The sequence below is a fragment of the Lissotriton vulgaris genome, chromosome 3_1 (assembly GCF_964263255.1).
Source record: "Lissotriton vulgaris chromosome 3_1, aLisVul1.2, whole genome shotgun sequence".
In the NCBI taxonomy this organism is placed as follows: Eukaryota; Metazoa; Chordata; class Amphibia; order Caudata; family Salamandridae; genus Lissotriton; species Lissotriton vulgaris.
The window spans coordinates 493,344,897-493,361,183 of NC_141689.1; the positions used below are offsets into that span (position 1 = coordinate 493,344,897).

The following is a 16,287-nucleotide window of genomic DNA, read 5'->3' on the forward strand; positions in this document are numbered from 1 at the left end:
CGCGGCACAGGAGCGGCCCCTGCAGTAGGCCAAAGGCCACCCGAAGAAGAACTCTGTTGCCCCCACCGTGAGGCTCTGGTGCAGAGGGGTGGATTGGTGCGCCGCACAGGTAGTAGTACAAATTGACACACATAGTGTAGCTCCTCTTGGTGTGAAGGATAGTATTCCTGATCATAGTACTCATACCCTTCTTGCTGCTAGTACTTAACGGGCGATTGTATGACTTAACTACTGCCTAAACCACGACTTCTGGAACAACGAAGGCTAAACCACGACAATTACTTAACCTCTACATTTTAAATCACTACTCCCTAAACCACGAAAAAATAAGATTTAATGACACTTTTTCAATGTATGCCTTTTTTTTCTAAAATATAAGTTAATTTCTTTTTTCAACAAGCATTTACAATGCAATGGTTTTGCCTTTGTTAAAGTTAGAGCTATTGGCATTGCTCTTGACATATTTATTTATGTTTTTTTAACATTAATAAATGGCATTGCCATTTCCAATGCCACTAGCTTTATCTCTCGCAAATGACACACACAAACACACACAGAGCCCCCCCACACACACACCCATACAGAGCCCCCCCACACACACCCACACAGCCCCCCACACACACAGCCACACAAAGCTTCCCACACACACAGCCACACAAAGCTTCCCACACACACAGCTACACAGAGCCCTCCACACACACCCACACAGCACAAGCAGGCAACAGGGGCACACGGAGGCACAAGCAGGCAACAGGGGCACACGGAGGCACAAGCAGGCAACAGGGGCACGAAAACGGAGGCACAAGCAGGCAACAGGGGCACACGGAGGCACAAGCAGGCAACAGGGGCACACGGAGGTACAAGCAGGCAACAGGGGCACGAAAACGGAGGCACAAGCAGGCAACAGGGGCACACGGAGGCACAAGCAGGCAACAGGGGCACACGGAGGCACAAGCAGGCAACAGGGGCACACGGAGGCACAAGCAGGCAACAGGGGCACACAGAGGCACAAGCAGGCAACAGGGGCACACAGAGGCACAAGCAGGCAACAGGGGCACACAGAGGCACAAGCAGGCAACAGGGGCACACAGAGGCACAAGCAGGCAACAGGGGCACACGGAGGTACAAGCAGGCAACAGGGGCACACGGAGGTACAAGCAGGCAACAGGGGCACGAAAACGGAGGCACAAGCAGGCAACAGGGGCACACGGAGGCACAAGCAGGCAACAGGGGCACACGGAGGCACAAGCAGGCAACAGGGGCACACGGAGGCACAAGCAGGCAACAGGGGCACACGGAGGCACAAGCAGGCAACAGGGGCACACGGAGGCACAAGCAGGCAACAGGGGCACACGGAGGCACAAGCAGGCAACAGGGGCACACAGAGGCACAAGCAGGCAACAGGGGCATGAAAACGGATGCACAAGCAGGCAAGAGGGGCACGAAAAGTGAGGCACAAGCAGTCAACAGGGGCACGAAAACTGAGGCACAGGCAGGCAACAGGGGCACACGGAGGCACAAGCAGGCAACAGGACTGGCACATGACACTGAGAAATAAGGATCTAGTAAAGAGAATGAATAAAAACAACTGTCATCACTAAACAAAATACATTTTTCCTCTGTGCATTGCTGACTTATGGTCCAATATCTAAGCACACGGTTTCCCAGTTCTGACTCCCTAGCTACTAATGCAACCTGACTCTGCTTTACAATACAAGCCAGCACAACACTCCTTCATTGACTCCAGCAATGGATCTACTATGAGCTCTGTCAGTCTGACCCATCTGAATCCTAGTTCTCATTTCAAAATTAGGATCCAAGACAGCTTTGTGCCAATGCATCATTATAATCACTTGGCCCAGTGAAAGAAATGATATTTTCCAAAAGTGCCGTAAACACAGACAATGCACGCAACCACATAAACACAAATCAGTCTACATTTTAAGACAATTGCTACTCTGGAAGTGGGAACTAGTACAGGGATCCTAAGCCGAGCTCAATCAGTGCACACGTGATACCTCTACTGTTTATGATCACAACTGAGGCAGATGAAAGCTCAAAGTTTCTACTTGATTCACATAACACCAAGAGCACACACAATAAGGTCTACACAAAAGAAGATGGCTGGCAAGTGTATGCTGTATCTTTGGCTCCTAGGATTTGCACCTAGTGGCCCTTAGATGACAATCTTCACTTGTATGTCAACAGATTATTCACTCACTAAACCAAAGAAAGCACCATCAACTAAAAGCCATGTATAACATTTTACTGCAGCGACAGGTTAAAGCTCTGCAGTTAGTACATTCCCACCAACCTTACTGAGTGCCGAAACAGTGGAAATCTCGCTCAGATCCACAGTGAACATAACTAACGGGCCCCGCGCTAGTTAGTGACCCTTGTCCCCAGAATTGTTCATCCTATGCTCCTGGCTCAAACACACTACTCCACAGGATACCAGTCTTTCGATGCAATGATACAATATCAATTTCAAGGCTTTCGCTTAGCCTACGTATCCTGAAGCTGGTGTATCACGGATCACGGATGCAGCATTGGCAAGAACAAAACCTTCACAGCAGGACTTACCTTCATTTGGAATAAAGATGGATAATGTCCCTAAACAGCAGGGAAATATGGTGTCAGAACTCCTCTCCAGTGAAACGGGCCGTGTATTTGTCCTGGAATGGGGGGGGGGGGGGGGGGGGGGGGTTTATTGATAAAGCAGTGTTTACTCACTGTTGTGTCACGTATGACCCTGATAATCGGGAAGTCAGAATTCAACCCAGCAGTGTGCGTGTGCATGCATGCGCGTTAGGCTGACTTGCTGGGAGTATGGGAGGGAAGTGCACGGCGCGGCGCAGGACGGAACGTGTGCGTTCGCACACCCAAATCTGCCTTCAAAAGCTCGTGCCAGTTTCTTGTCCTCATTCCCCCGTGTCCGATAACTATAAGTCTCCGACCCTGGACGCATCCTTCGGATGCGAATTCCAGGGCGAGACCTAAAAATGATTTGCATACTTAGCATTTTTCATAATTTATTTACGTGTCATTCTAAAATACACCTTTTTATCACACAATAATAAAGGAAACGGTGAATCTTCATATTATTCGTTCATCTCTGAATTAAACACTTTATCAGTTCGGGTGTTTCATTATGCAGGCATTATTTTCATTTGACATATTTTGAAAGTTACCCTCAGTACATTTTCTAGGTTAACTATATTTAGTTTCTCAAACACATGATTATGCATAAGTAAAATTCCATGGTTTCTCTCTCGTTACATTTTTGCAATTCCATATTCCAGAACTCTTCCGCATGCTTTTACGATGCAGTATGGAATCTCACGTTTTTCAACTTGACCAATTTACGTGTCTTATATCAAAAATAATTATTGTAAATATTTTTTTGAAAGTGTGAATTGATAGACAACCGTTATATAACTTTTACGCTCCATCTTTTAGGGACAAGGGTAGGTTGCCAAACATTTGTTTACATGACCACTGTGGTTTTCAAAATGAATTAAGTATTCCATTTTGTAATTATTTTCCTTCTACCTCAACCATTACCCACAACTTGTAGAATTAACTCCTACACTGACACTGCCGCAAACAACAACTTTACAAGACATAGTAAAAGTGGAGAAACTGAGCCGGATGTTAGTCAGTTACTCTGCTTCACTAAATATTTCATATCATGACTGTAATGGACATTATTAATTTATCCTGCTTTTAGCTTTTTCAGTTTACAAGTTGATTGTTCCTTTCAGCACATGGCCGTTTATTTTTTTAGCCGCGCTCTTTCGCTAAATTCAGTAATGATTGATTACAGCCACAAAGATTACATTTGAGACAAGCTAAATGAATATTTCAGTTATTTTACCATGCATTTTTCCCAACGGTGTTGTTATTTTAACATTCTAATGCAAGTTAGAAATGCAATCACAGACTGATATTTTAGTGATTGTGTAGATCCAGGGGCACAGTGCTCAACTCCACCTATATAAAGAGTTTTCACGAGTCTCAGACTGACCCAGTAACTTACAAAGTGTTGAGGTCAGAGACCTGTTTTTGAGATTCCACGCTCATCAGATATTGAAAGCAAACCTTATGTGAGAGTACCATCATGCATCCACGCTTTTTGATCCTGGAATGCTGCAAAATTCCGCGTTCTGTGAGGGCTGTCTTTTCAGGGTATTGGGTGCAGTGGGGCTAAGACAATGTAGCTAGAACTTGAATAAGGATATAGCCCTGGACACAGGTAACGTGGTTCGCTGGTCCACAGCAGAACTCTCGATGAGAGCTGATGCAGGGGTCTGGAATGGGAAGTGTAGCCTCATAGAATAATGGGAGGACTATCTGACCAAGCTGAACGATCCATTGACCCCGGCTGAGAGACGCCCAGATATCTGGAGGAGAGTCCTCGAGAGGTGACTGAACCTTTAGGGAATGTTACATTCTGCGTATATTGATGACTGGCAGAGGGATGGACTAGCTCACGAGGGGAGATGTTTTTGGGCTTTGTTTGTAATAGATTGGTTTATTGCCTGACTTTATTCACTTCTCATTACCCCCTGAGGCATATGTACAAATATCTCTGTTACTGCACATATTTCTATTTTTTCTTATATCCGGACCTTTGGTAGTGCCTCTGTGTAACAGACACGTCATTTGACTTTGCCTACTGATTGCCGAAATAATATCTTGATGTACCTAGGTTTTTGTTATGCACAAAATTAATAAACAAATATTTTTTAAAAAGGTCCAGGTATTTCTTTTGTACCTTAGCACGAAGCATTGATGGTAGTTTGACGGGGGCATTTGGACACAGTCTTTTTGAGAGAGTTAACTGCTGCCTGGTCAGATCAAGTCAAGCAAATGTTGCATAGAGAGTAATGGGGGAGTCTCTGGTGCGCCTTCTATCCAAATGTATATCCCCAGTCCTGTCCCTGTTTCTGTGACCGTCACCCCATGTCATACCCAATTTCTGCTGCGTTCTCTGACTTCTCCAAACTCGCATCCTATGATCTTGTCTGTTTGCTACCCTTATGTGCCTCTGTACCGCGCATAAATTTCTTCTTGCAATCTCAGTTTTTCTCCGCCATTTGATTGGCAGTGGATGATTTTAGTACTGCGGGTTCAAGTCAACTGTACCTCTCAGACCAAAACGTATGTGTGCCGATGCACTCCCTATTCTGAAACTGGCGTTCAAAAAGTGAAACATTCGGCCTTGTTCAGGTGCTGGAAGAGGGAGTTTGAGATAGCAGTGGGGAGCTCTGTGAGCAAGACAACTGATCAAAGCAAGGAGGAAGTGTGTAGCAAGAGGGAAGGGCTGTGACACCCTTTAATTTTGCATCGTTTGCCTGCGATTACAGAACGAAGGGAGACGCCTGAAGTGACGGGGCTTGACCTCGAGACACACACACACACAGGAGAAACGGCACTGCGGGAAGAGGGCGGCCCAGGCAGCGGTAGGGGGGCGGGGACGGGAGCCGAGGCAGCGGTAGGGGGCGGGAACGGGGCGGGAACGGGGCCGGGGAGACACGGAGAGCGGAGAGTCCTGTCCCTGTTTCTGTGACCGTCACCCCATGTCATACCCAATTTCTGCTGCGTTCTCTGACTTCTCCAAACTCGCATCCTATGATCTTGTCTGTTTGCTACCCTTATGTGCCTCTGTACCGCGCATAAATTTCTTCTTGCAATCTCAGTTTTTCTCCGCCATTTGATTGGCAACTGATCAAAGCAAGGAGTAAGTGTGTAGCAAGAGGGAAGGGCTGTGACACCCTTTAATTTTGCATCGTTTGCCTGCGATTACAGAACGAAGGGAGACGCCTGAAGTGACGGGGCTTGACCTCGAGACACACACACACAGGAGAAACGGCACTGCGGGAAGAGGGCGGCCCAGGCAGCGGTAGGGGGGCGGGAACGGGAGCCGAGGCAGCGGTAGGGGGGCGGGAACGGGGCCGGGGAGACACGGAGAGCGGGAGAGGGGGTGGGAACCGGCAAACAAGCATTTAAAAAAGCAAGCACTCACCTGGACTTCTTCCGGGTGCCTTCAATGGCGGACCAGATTCGGGGGCGTTCCCGGCTTTCGGCTGACGTCGCGTGACGTCGGCAAAAGCCAAAGAATCTCGGGAACGCCCCCGTGTCTGGTCCGGCATTGACGGACAGGCCCCTCGTCCAATGGCTAGGCTCCATTTATGGAGCCAGCCAATGAATGACGAGGGCCGACCCAAACCCACACACACAACTCAAGAGGTTTTTTGGCACATGCGCAAAGCGCATGGCCAGTCAAAACCTAAAAACGAGCACTGATCATATTCTTTTCGTGATTCTAAAGCATTTACAATTTTTTTTTTTTTTTTTTTATATAATCGATGCAACACTGCCATCTCCTGACATAAACCGGTAATTTAAAAGTAAACCAATTTCTTCAACAACCTTTGCTGTATTTGATAAGTAACTATTACGAATTTATATCACGTTATAATTCTAACTATATATTTTTTTTTAATTGTCTTTGGGGGGGGGTGGGGGGGGGGGGGGGGGGGGGGAGTCCCCCCACACCCTCCCAGCTACCCGTTTTCCTAAATTTTCCTACGTGCAACTCCAGTGTTCTAAAAATCGTGGTTTCATCCTTCGTTGTTCCTTCGTTCGTGGAGGTTTCCTTCGTGGTTGTTTACTCTTCGTTGTTCCGGTAGGTCGTTGTTCATACATCGTGGTTAAGGAGGTTTCCCTAACGGGCAGCTCAGATGAACTGTGCCACACCAAATGGGCCATCACTGTCCGACTCGTTCTTAGCTAGAAGATGACTAGATGGTAAGGGGAATAATTTGCTTGGCGATGCATGCTCAGGCATTAGAACACAGCTTCCTCCACTTCCTTTTGTTTTTCCGTCACTGACAACGATCATACAGGCTAGATAAAAGGCATAGCTTTCGTCACCTACGGTGAGCAGACCATGATCGCAGTCGTCACTGGCATTGTGGTTGATGCCGTCCCTGCAGTCGTTATCGGTGTAGTAGCCAATTTCTTTGACAATGGTGCCCTCATCAAAAAGTTCAGTGGGTTTTGTTTTAACAATTTTGAGTATTTGGAGAACCTGAGAAGATGGTAGGGTCTGATATAGATTTCTCTGCATTCTCTGAGGCTATGTCATGCCTCTTATGTTTATGAGAATGCCAGAGGGGTTTCTTTCCTTGGAGGACCCATGGTGAGTCTTTATTGAAGATTTTATGGGAGGTTCCTGAGATGATTGAATTTAAGACCTTACCCCTTTTTGCACCCTCTTTGTAGATGAGGAAGAGTCCTCACTACCCTCACCAGAAACTGGGTCCTGTTTGGCTTTTAATTTTTGAAGCCATATTAACATTCTCCCCTCTCCATCCTTCAAGGTTTTTGCAGAAAACGTACAACAAATTTTGCAATCTTTTTTCTAGTGAGAAGGGTTGAGACAGTATATGCAGTCCATATGCTGATCTTCAGAATGCAGCCTCTTCTTCCCACAGGTTCAATATGGTCTAAAGCAAGATCGGGCATTGTAGGCAGTCAGAATAGTTCAGCAGATGGTAGCTGGTGATCATATATGTTGTAGTAATCTCTTTCCAATTCAGAAATAAGTTGAACTAAGCAGCGCTCTGTGGAGACTCCTTTACACAACCTGCAATAGAAAATCTGAGGAACAGAAGCCTCTGAAAGTAGTTTTCTAGAGGGTGCTGCAACCTGATTGGTTGGAGTTTGGTTTCTTTCAAATGATATGGGTAGGTTCCTAAAATGAAGATTTTATACACTTTCCAAGCGATGTTTGACATTACACTGCTTTACTAGTTGCACCACGACGCTCTCACTTCAACAACAGGGAATGATTTGAGCATGTTAATCTATGAAAGATTCAATACTGGAGAAGCACCTCACATGATCCTATCATGAAACATTCAAAAATGTTAGTATCACTGGGCTCCCATCTAGATCGTTCCTCAAGTGAGGCGAATATCTGTGACATTAGCACATAACTGGACTGTTAACTTTTATTGTTAGCTTAAGTTGGAATTAGGACACTGGGGAAGAACACTAATAATTACAGCATTACACATTTGACAAAATGAAAGGATTGACTGAAGGTATCACAGATTTTATTTTATAAGATATGAACTTTCCAAGCATTTAAAAATAAATGAGTACTCACTTTATACCCTGGAATGTTGATGGAGGAGCTGGTGATAATGACAGTCGGCCTCCATTCCCATAGGGCCATGCCTGAGGTGACGGCGAGGAGACTGCACCGAGGTTTCCACTCAAGAATGCTCTAGAAAACAAAAAACATGCATTGTATGTAATAGTGGCTTTCCACTGATACAGAAACAAGAGAAGAGACACAAAGATCCAATAGACCTGTATCTATGAATCAAATATACTTCAAAGCAGAAATCGAGGAAATCCACAATAGTGCATATCACTGTTAGTTAATAGCGCACTATGTTGACAACCTTTTTTTAAATGAAAACAGCTGTAGAAACTAATGCAGTAAAAATCAGTTATACGTGGACTTTAATAAAATAAAACAAGCTGTCATTGTACAATAGGATGTATTTCCACTGAACAAATGAGCAATTAAAACCTGCAGTCGAGGAGTTCAATTCCACCATTTAAACAGAACAGTGTTTTAATTACTTTATGAAGCTCATTTTAAACAGCTCTTGTGAATAAAATTAATGTTACTGAGTAGGCAATAGAGATTCTGCAATTTTGGTCCAGTTTGGTCCAGTTAGCGTTTGCTAAAGACTTTGGCCCCGGTAAACTAATACACACAAACGCTGGCAACAACTTGATCCAAATTTCATGCAGATTATTCAGGGTGACATAGGGGTTGATGGTTGCAAGGCTGTTAGGGACAGTGGTTGAACTGCTACTTTCAAAACTGGTATCCAATCAGTTATTCCCGACGACGGATTATTAATGTACAAAGCATGTTTAGCCTGGTTCATAAATGTTTTGGTGCACAAACAATTGGATCAGACTTACGAATGCAGACAGTCCACTACTATGGAGTTTTTTTAATCTGAAAAAGTAAAATGTTCAAGTAATGCATTTTAATGTGATGGTCAGTCACTATGTTTCTTACTTTGTGCCCTTTGATAAACCAGGAAGAATGCCTAGAATTGGCTTATATTTTGTACATTCTCGTTATAAGGATGCCAACTAAAGTGTAATAAATGCTTAGTGTGAGGGACCTGTTTCAGTTGAGTGTAATAGCATGCTGGGAACTACTCCGGTTTCAAAAGGTCAGCTGCAAATGTAAAAATATATTTTTATTCAGTACTGCAAATGCGATATAAAATGACCTTAGAGAATAACTCTGATCCCAAGAGCGCAATAGTCTGTTTTTGAAGGGTTCGCTCAGGTTCTGTGTAATGAATGGTGTATAAAATGGTCTAGTTGCAGACCTGAACTACAGGGATCTATTAAAAGATTTTCCCAGCTCTAGGGAAATGGTTGTTATATTACTTGCAGGAATATTAAGGTAGACACAATTTAAAGAGCTTTCAGAGTTGTACTCGTATCCCAAGCACAAGGGAAGTGCAAAGTGTGTGCTGCAATTTACAGGGGTTGTAGTTCTGAAAGCCAATGTTTGCTGGCATGTAAAATGTGTGAGGTCAATCCGAACAAGATTCACACAACGCATAGATTATTAAATAAGTTCTAAATAAAATATGAAACCAACCACATGAAAATGAAAGGGACTATAGAGAATTACTCCGCAAAATATCAAATTTACAAATGTTAGGTCTAGAAAAGCATCCAGTTAATCCTATTTAGAACAAAAATAGACTGCTGACGTAAGAGTACGGGTGCAGGGCCCGACCCTGAAAATGCATTTTAAATAATGTTTTTTTAAATTTTAGGTCGAACCTACAAACAGTGTAAGCTGTCTGGTCCCAAAAGACAATTCAGGGCTTTACCAGGAACCTATATGGGCTTACACCCCGACCACCGCTTACCATTACTTGGCTTTATTGTAACTCATTTAATTGCTTCTCATCGGAGCATAGACTCCTAATCATCCCTCGGACTGGCAGATTTCTATCCTTCCAATGTTCAATTTTAGGAAACTGCTTTTTCATTTTTGCTTAAACACTTCTTGGAAGTGCATGTGCTTTCCAGTTCTCTTCCTCGTTTGTTTCTCTCTGTCCTGCCAAATACCCACCCTATACTCAGTATTGTAGTTTCCTTCATGGAGCATGCACGCTCTTATGTGCTCTCTGCCCCCATTACACTAAACGTTCTGTCTCCCCCGTGCTCTTACTAGCTTACGCGCCCCTCCCCCACCCTATTGTTCTCTCCATCATATTTTACTTTTCACTTTCATCATTCCACTCTCCATTGCTTTAACTCTTCTACTCCCACTCGCGTTGCCTCCTTCCCCCACGCCCAAATTTTGTTTTAGGGGCAAATTAGCTTGATTAGTTTCTCAGCAAGTTAAGCACTCAGGTCTATTATGTCGCCCCAGTATCATAGAATCATTGGACAGTCCCATACCATGTGGAAGGAGTCCGCCCCAGGAAGTCTATAACCGGGACAGCTGGTGTTTGCTCCTTCGTACATCTGGCCTATACATTTTGAGAAAAGATTTATTTGATGGAGACAGCTGGACTGGCTGTATTTTAGACAGGGATTTCTAGACACTCCTAGCCTGAAAAAGTACCTGATGAAAACCATATGAATGTATCTGTAAAATCAGATTACACAGTTGCTCTGTTCCAACTAGAGGACACCAATAAGATCTGCAAGAAGTTCAAACAAACTCCCACAATAAAAGCAGATGAATGTCACAATAATGCATGATGGATAGATCGGGTCTGCTTAATCAAAAGACAGATGTGGAATTGAAAAAGAAAAAACATTTAAAATAAACAGGGCCCCCATCAAGCCAGTTCTAAAAGTGCTTAGCATTACATGTATTGTCCGTATAGATGGGTGATATCCGAAACAGGTGTTACAGTGAGTTTAGTATATTGCAAACCACCTGTTGAGTATCTGAATTGCGCAAAAAGCTACCGCTTTAGACTTGTTCAACTGTAGACCATATCCATTGCTACACAGGAGATATACAGCTGGGGTTCTCAATTAAGACCTTTCAGATGCAAAGAAAGCCAAATAGGAGGAGTCACCCTTTACCTAACAACTCTTAACCACCAACAAAGCCAAACCAACTGGACCATGGGCTGATCAGGATCGCAAGACCATAGTAGTCAATCCTGAGCTCTCTTGGGGATAACAGCAGAAAGTTGGAGAAAAAGAATTTTGATGTTCCAAAGGTCCAGCAGAAGAATAAAAATGAGGGGAAAATTGCATGGACCGGGACAATGGATAGGAGACAACCTCTCTACAGGGTTCATAAAAAAGAGGAAGAAAGAGAGCGGGGACACTGAACAGAGTAAATTAATGATTTTTTAGAGGACTCATATTTAAAGAGAAAAACAGGGGCATAGCTTAGTATTTGGACAGTGAGGCAGAGTTGTATGGATGCAAGAAGACAAGGGAAAGACTGCATTTTTTTATACCTGAAGGGACAGGGCTTAGGAAATCTTGAAAAAAATGATTTTGTAAGCCTAATTCAGTATCATTTTGCTACTATGTATAGAGAAATGGATTTACAAAGGGAAAAATCATAGCATCGCTTTTGAGTCTCCATATAGGAGGCGGCCAAAACAAAATTTCCATGCTCAGAAATATTTCACCATTCCTTCAGACAGCCCAGTGGTAGAATTACAATGAAAAGCATAGGGAAAAAGGGGAATAACATGTAAACAAGCATTTACAATGCAATGGTTTCGCCTTTGGAAAAGTTAGAGCTATTGGCATTGCTCATGACATTTCTTTTTTTTTTTTTACTTATAAATAAATGGCATTGTTATTTACATTGCCAACGGCTGACACTACAGGTGCAGGCACACCCGTCCAATGGTACTGAGGCTGCCATGAATCTAGAGTTCTGTACTGCCATTTACCAACCTGTGTTGCGGTTTTCTCTTCCATTTAGCATTTGTATATTGTGCAAATGGGAAACAGCTAGCATTTTCACAGATGCATATCTACAGAGGTCAGGGAATTAAGCCAATTGGTAGCGTCTCTATCTCACAGCTGGTCTGCTGTCAAACGCTTCAACTGAGTGGCTAGGGAGGTAGTAAAGTATAATTACGCTGGACAGCAAGAGAAGGGCGTGGCGTAATGTCATCTCAGCGATGTATTCCACAGGGAGTCATTGTACATTCTAGACATCTTTCCCAGGCAAATCAGAGGTTGGCATATACTTTGGTAGACTTGGCTCGCCTTGACTGACTGGTGCAACTACCACGTACTGGAAGCTAGCCAGTGTGCCCTTGGCTTTCAAGGTAAGGTGTCTAAAACAGCCTGAAAGAGGAGGTGGGCAGGCGGCACCCAGAAAAGACACAGCCCAGCCAGGGCACAACAAAGTCTAAGTACTAGAACCGGGGGATGATTAATTCCTATGTTGAAAAAGAAAGAGAAGAATGACTAGGAATGGCTTTGGGATTCGGATATGATAAAAGTGCTTGCACTGCCTGTCAGGCCCATCCGTTTTATGGCCTCACATAAAAGTGTAGCATTAATCCCGTCACGCTGAACGCAAGAGGTACCGCTGGGAACATGCTCTAGCAGTAGTGTGTTGTGCATATATATGGAGGGTAAAACTGTTTGGGTGAACAGGTGGAACAATGCTGTGCATCAAGGGTGGGCAGTTATTGGCAACAAAGCACTATTTAGCTATTTCGATTCGATGCCACTGAAAGAAGAGTGATGCACGCGGGGTGGGGGTGAATGGCCGACATTTGCGTATTGGATTAAAGGTGCGCTATGCCGGAGAAAGGTCCGTTTGGATTTGTCTTAAAGGCCAAAGATCACGAAAGGGGAGGTAATAAGTATTGTTGTGGCTTCTAGGTGCACACCATTGCAGTGCTCGCTAACACCAAAGCTATCTTTTGCCATGTGTTTTTTTTTATTTAATATTTGAAATGGCTTTGTTACCAACCGAACCCGGAAGATGCGATGAAAGTAACAGTCAAAGCTCACTCTTCCCCCTTGCTAGTCCGCACACTGCTCATTCGTGGCGCCTGCCTCTCCGACAGATGCCACTCGCAAACTTTCAGTCTTGCCGCTCCCCACCGGCCCCGCTGTGCTTGGAGTCCAAGGAGAGTGATAAAAGCGCGTCGAGCGGGAAGCGCGGAAATAATTAAACAAGCGCTGGGAAACAGGGATGGAAGATGGGACGGGGGAGGGTCATGGGGAGAGAGAGAGGAAAAGGGCAAAGGGCACGTCCTAGTACTGGGAGAGGGGGGTCAGGGGTGCTCTTCTGAGGGTTGTGGCGGCAGCAGGTGGTGCGCGGGCGGGCCATGTGACACGGGGGGCAGAATCACCGATGGCAAAGGTGGGGACTGAGCCTGTGAGTGCAGATGCGGTGGGAACGCGGCAGACCGGGTGGACCCGGGGGACCTTATTTGCTAAGGGTGGTCGCCCTGGGAGAGGTGCGCTTCCTGTCCGTTGGAGCTCGGCTCTGGAGACAGGCCTGTGTTTGTCGGGGGGTCTGCCTCGAAGGGCGTGGTGTATGCTCAGGAAGCAGGAGGTGGTCTGCTGGTGGTGGTGTGAGGGAAAGGAGGCAGGCGGAGGGAAGTTTAGCAGTAAGTCAGCGGACGGAGGCACGTTACAGACAGACTGAAGGAAGCTCCCCGGGCACAGCACGGCAGCAGCAGCAGCAGCAGCAGCAGCAGCAGCAGCAGCGCCTCTCCCCTGACACATCACAGGCCGTCAGTGTGCAGCCCGAACCGGCGGGAGGTAGATGGTCAGGACTCCGGAGCCCGCAGTCCCGGTAAGGACGGAGCAGGTACTGCAGGATTGGGACTGGTACCGGGTGGAGACCGGAGACACGGACAGGGGGAGGGGGAGGAGGGAGGAGGGGCGGGAACGGACAACGCGAGGGAGGGGTGGGGACAGACAGCGGGAGGAGGGGGCGCGGAAATGGGCACACGGACAGCGACACCCCACTCCTACAAAAGACACTTCGAAACTGACCAAAACATGACGGAAAAAAAAGAGAAAAAAAGCAACCGCCGCAATGACGTTACAAAGGGGCGGGATGAGAAAAATTTGACGGAACGCCCACGAATCGCCTCGCACAATGACGGACGCCTCTCTCTTCCAATGGCTAGCCTCCATTTATGGAGCTAGCCAATGGAAGACAGACAGAGGTGGGAATAAGTCACATACGTGTAAACAAAAGTTTTCGCTTGCGCAGCTGTTTGCCAGGCGAAACCTAAAAAGCAATCTCTGCTGGCGGAATTGTAATTCCACTGGTGCACAGATAAATGATGACATATGCATGTGCATGCGTTACAAGGCATGTGAGCCCAGCAGAGTGACAGGCGCCATTTGTTTTGGTTTTTTATTTACTGTCCCTAGGAAGGATGTCACTAGGAAGGATACATACATTTAAAAAAAAAAATGTGCATGAAAGCACAAAACAATAAACAAGCATTTACAATGCAATGGTCTCGGCAGCATTAAAGGTAGAGCTATTGGCATTGCTCAGGATTTTTTTTTTTAAATCACTAATAAATGGCATTGTCATTTACATTGCCAATAGCTTCATCGATTGCATATGCGAGACCTATTGCATTAGCACCCACACACAGAGTAAGTAGTAGCGTGAGAAGTTGATAGTGAGTAGGAGAGAGTTATTAGTAAAGAGTATTAGAAAGCGCATCAGAGCTGTGTGAATAATAACAGCTGTGAGCCCGTGCCTGAGGTGCATCATCAGAGCTGTGTGAATAAAAATAGCTGTGAGCCTGTGCCTGAGGTGCATCATCAGAGCTGTGTGAATTATAACTGTCAGCCCCGTGGCTGAGGTGCATCATTAGAGCTGTGTGAATAATAACTGCGTCAGTCCGTGCCTGAGGTGCATCATCAGAGCTGTGTGAATAATAACAGCTGTGAGCGCCTGCCTGAGGTGCAATATCAGAGCAGTGTGAATAATAACTGCGTCAGTCCGTGCCTGAGGTGCATCATCAGAGCTGTGTGAATAATAACTGCGTCAGCCCCGTGCCTGAGCTGCATCATCAGAGGTGTGTAAATAATAACAGCAGGCAGCCGCTGCCTGAGGTGCATCATCAGAGCTGTGTGAATAATAACAGCTGTGAGCATTTGCCTGAGGTGCATCATCAGAGCTGTGTAAATATTAACAGCAGGCAGCCCCTGCCTGAGGTGCATCATCAGAGATGTGTAAATATTAATAGCAGGCAGCCCGTGCAGCAACGGCCGCGATGCCCTGTCCTCTCCTCTTCTCTCCTCCCCCGTGTGTATGTGTCTGCGCTCCTGGGCCGCTCAGCATGCCGGGACTTGTAGTGCGATTGGGGATCCTGCAGTTTTCCGCCTGCGGCCAACTACATTTCCCGGTAGCGTTACGGGGCGGCTCTCGTACTCTCTCGGCTGCTTCGCTGCTGTTTCCCTGTGTCTCTGCAAAGCTCCTCTGGCAGTGGCGCGTGGAGCGCGCCGAGCAAGAGCGGACAGGGCACCATCATGGCAGAGGAAGATTCCGACGCACGCCTTGGGATTGGGTCGCGTGCGTGAGCTGTCTACGTTACAAGCTCACGCGCGCGACCCAATTCCCGGGCGCTTGTCCGAATCTGCCATTGACAATGCTGCGCGCATGGCCAGCTCTTGTCTACACTTTGTCGGCTGAGCCGACGACTATAGTTCTCGGCGAGAACGCGCTTCTAGCAGAGACCCAAAAAGGACCACAGGGATTGAGGGGGCAATGGAGGAGTTGGTTGGGGAGGTTTAAAGAACAGGACAAGGGAGTAAGCAACATGGGGACAGAAAGAAGCCCACGATGGCAAGAAGAAAACAGGAGGACAGGGAGAAGCGAATGATTGAAAGACGTAAACCTAGAAAAAAGCAACATGCAGCTTAGAGAGAAGTACACAAGAGAAAATAGTACATGTGTGACAGAGCAACATAGAGCAGTGAGGGCAAGTATTGAGGGGTCGGGGAGAGATTACGGAATGAGTGGGGGACAGAGCTGGAAAACACATGTTGTTATCTAATGAATATCTAAACAAAAATGGGGGGAAAAGTTCCAATTAAAGTGAGCAGTGGAAGGATGGAAGTCAGCCGGTCAAAGAGATTGTTAAGAGACAGTGCTCCATGGAGAGCGCCAAACAGAAGATATGAAAGATATAACAAAGCAAATCATTGAATAAGAGACAAATATTGAAAGTCTAC

The 16,287-nt window shown here is 45.8% G+C and overlaps 1 protein-coding gene across 1 annotated transcript in view; it reads right to left on the reverse strand.

Annotated features, from left to right (window-relative positions):
• Positions 1-16,287, reverse strand: part of TENT2 (terminal nucleotidyltransferase 2) — a 569,767-nt gene that overhangs the window by 530,926 nt on the left and 22,554 nt on the right. The window contains exon 2 of the mRNA XM_086960733.1: positions 8,180-8,299. Coding sequence (XP_086816859.1) covers positions 8,180-8,299 — 120 coding nt within the window. The remainder of the gene's footprint in view (positions 1-8,179; positions 8,300-16,287) is intronic.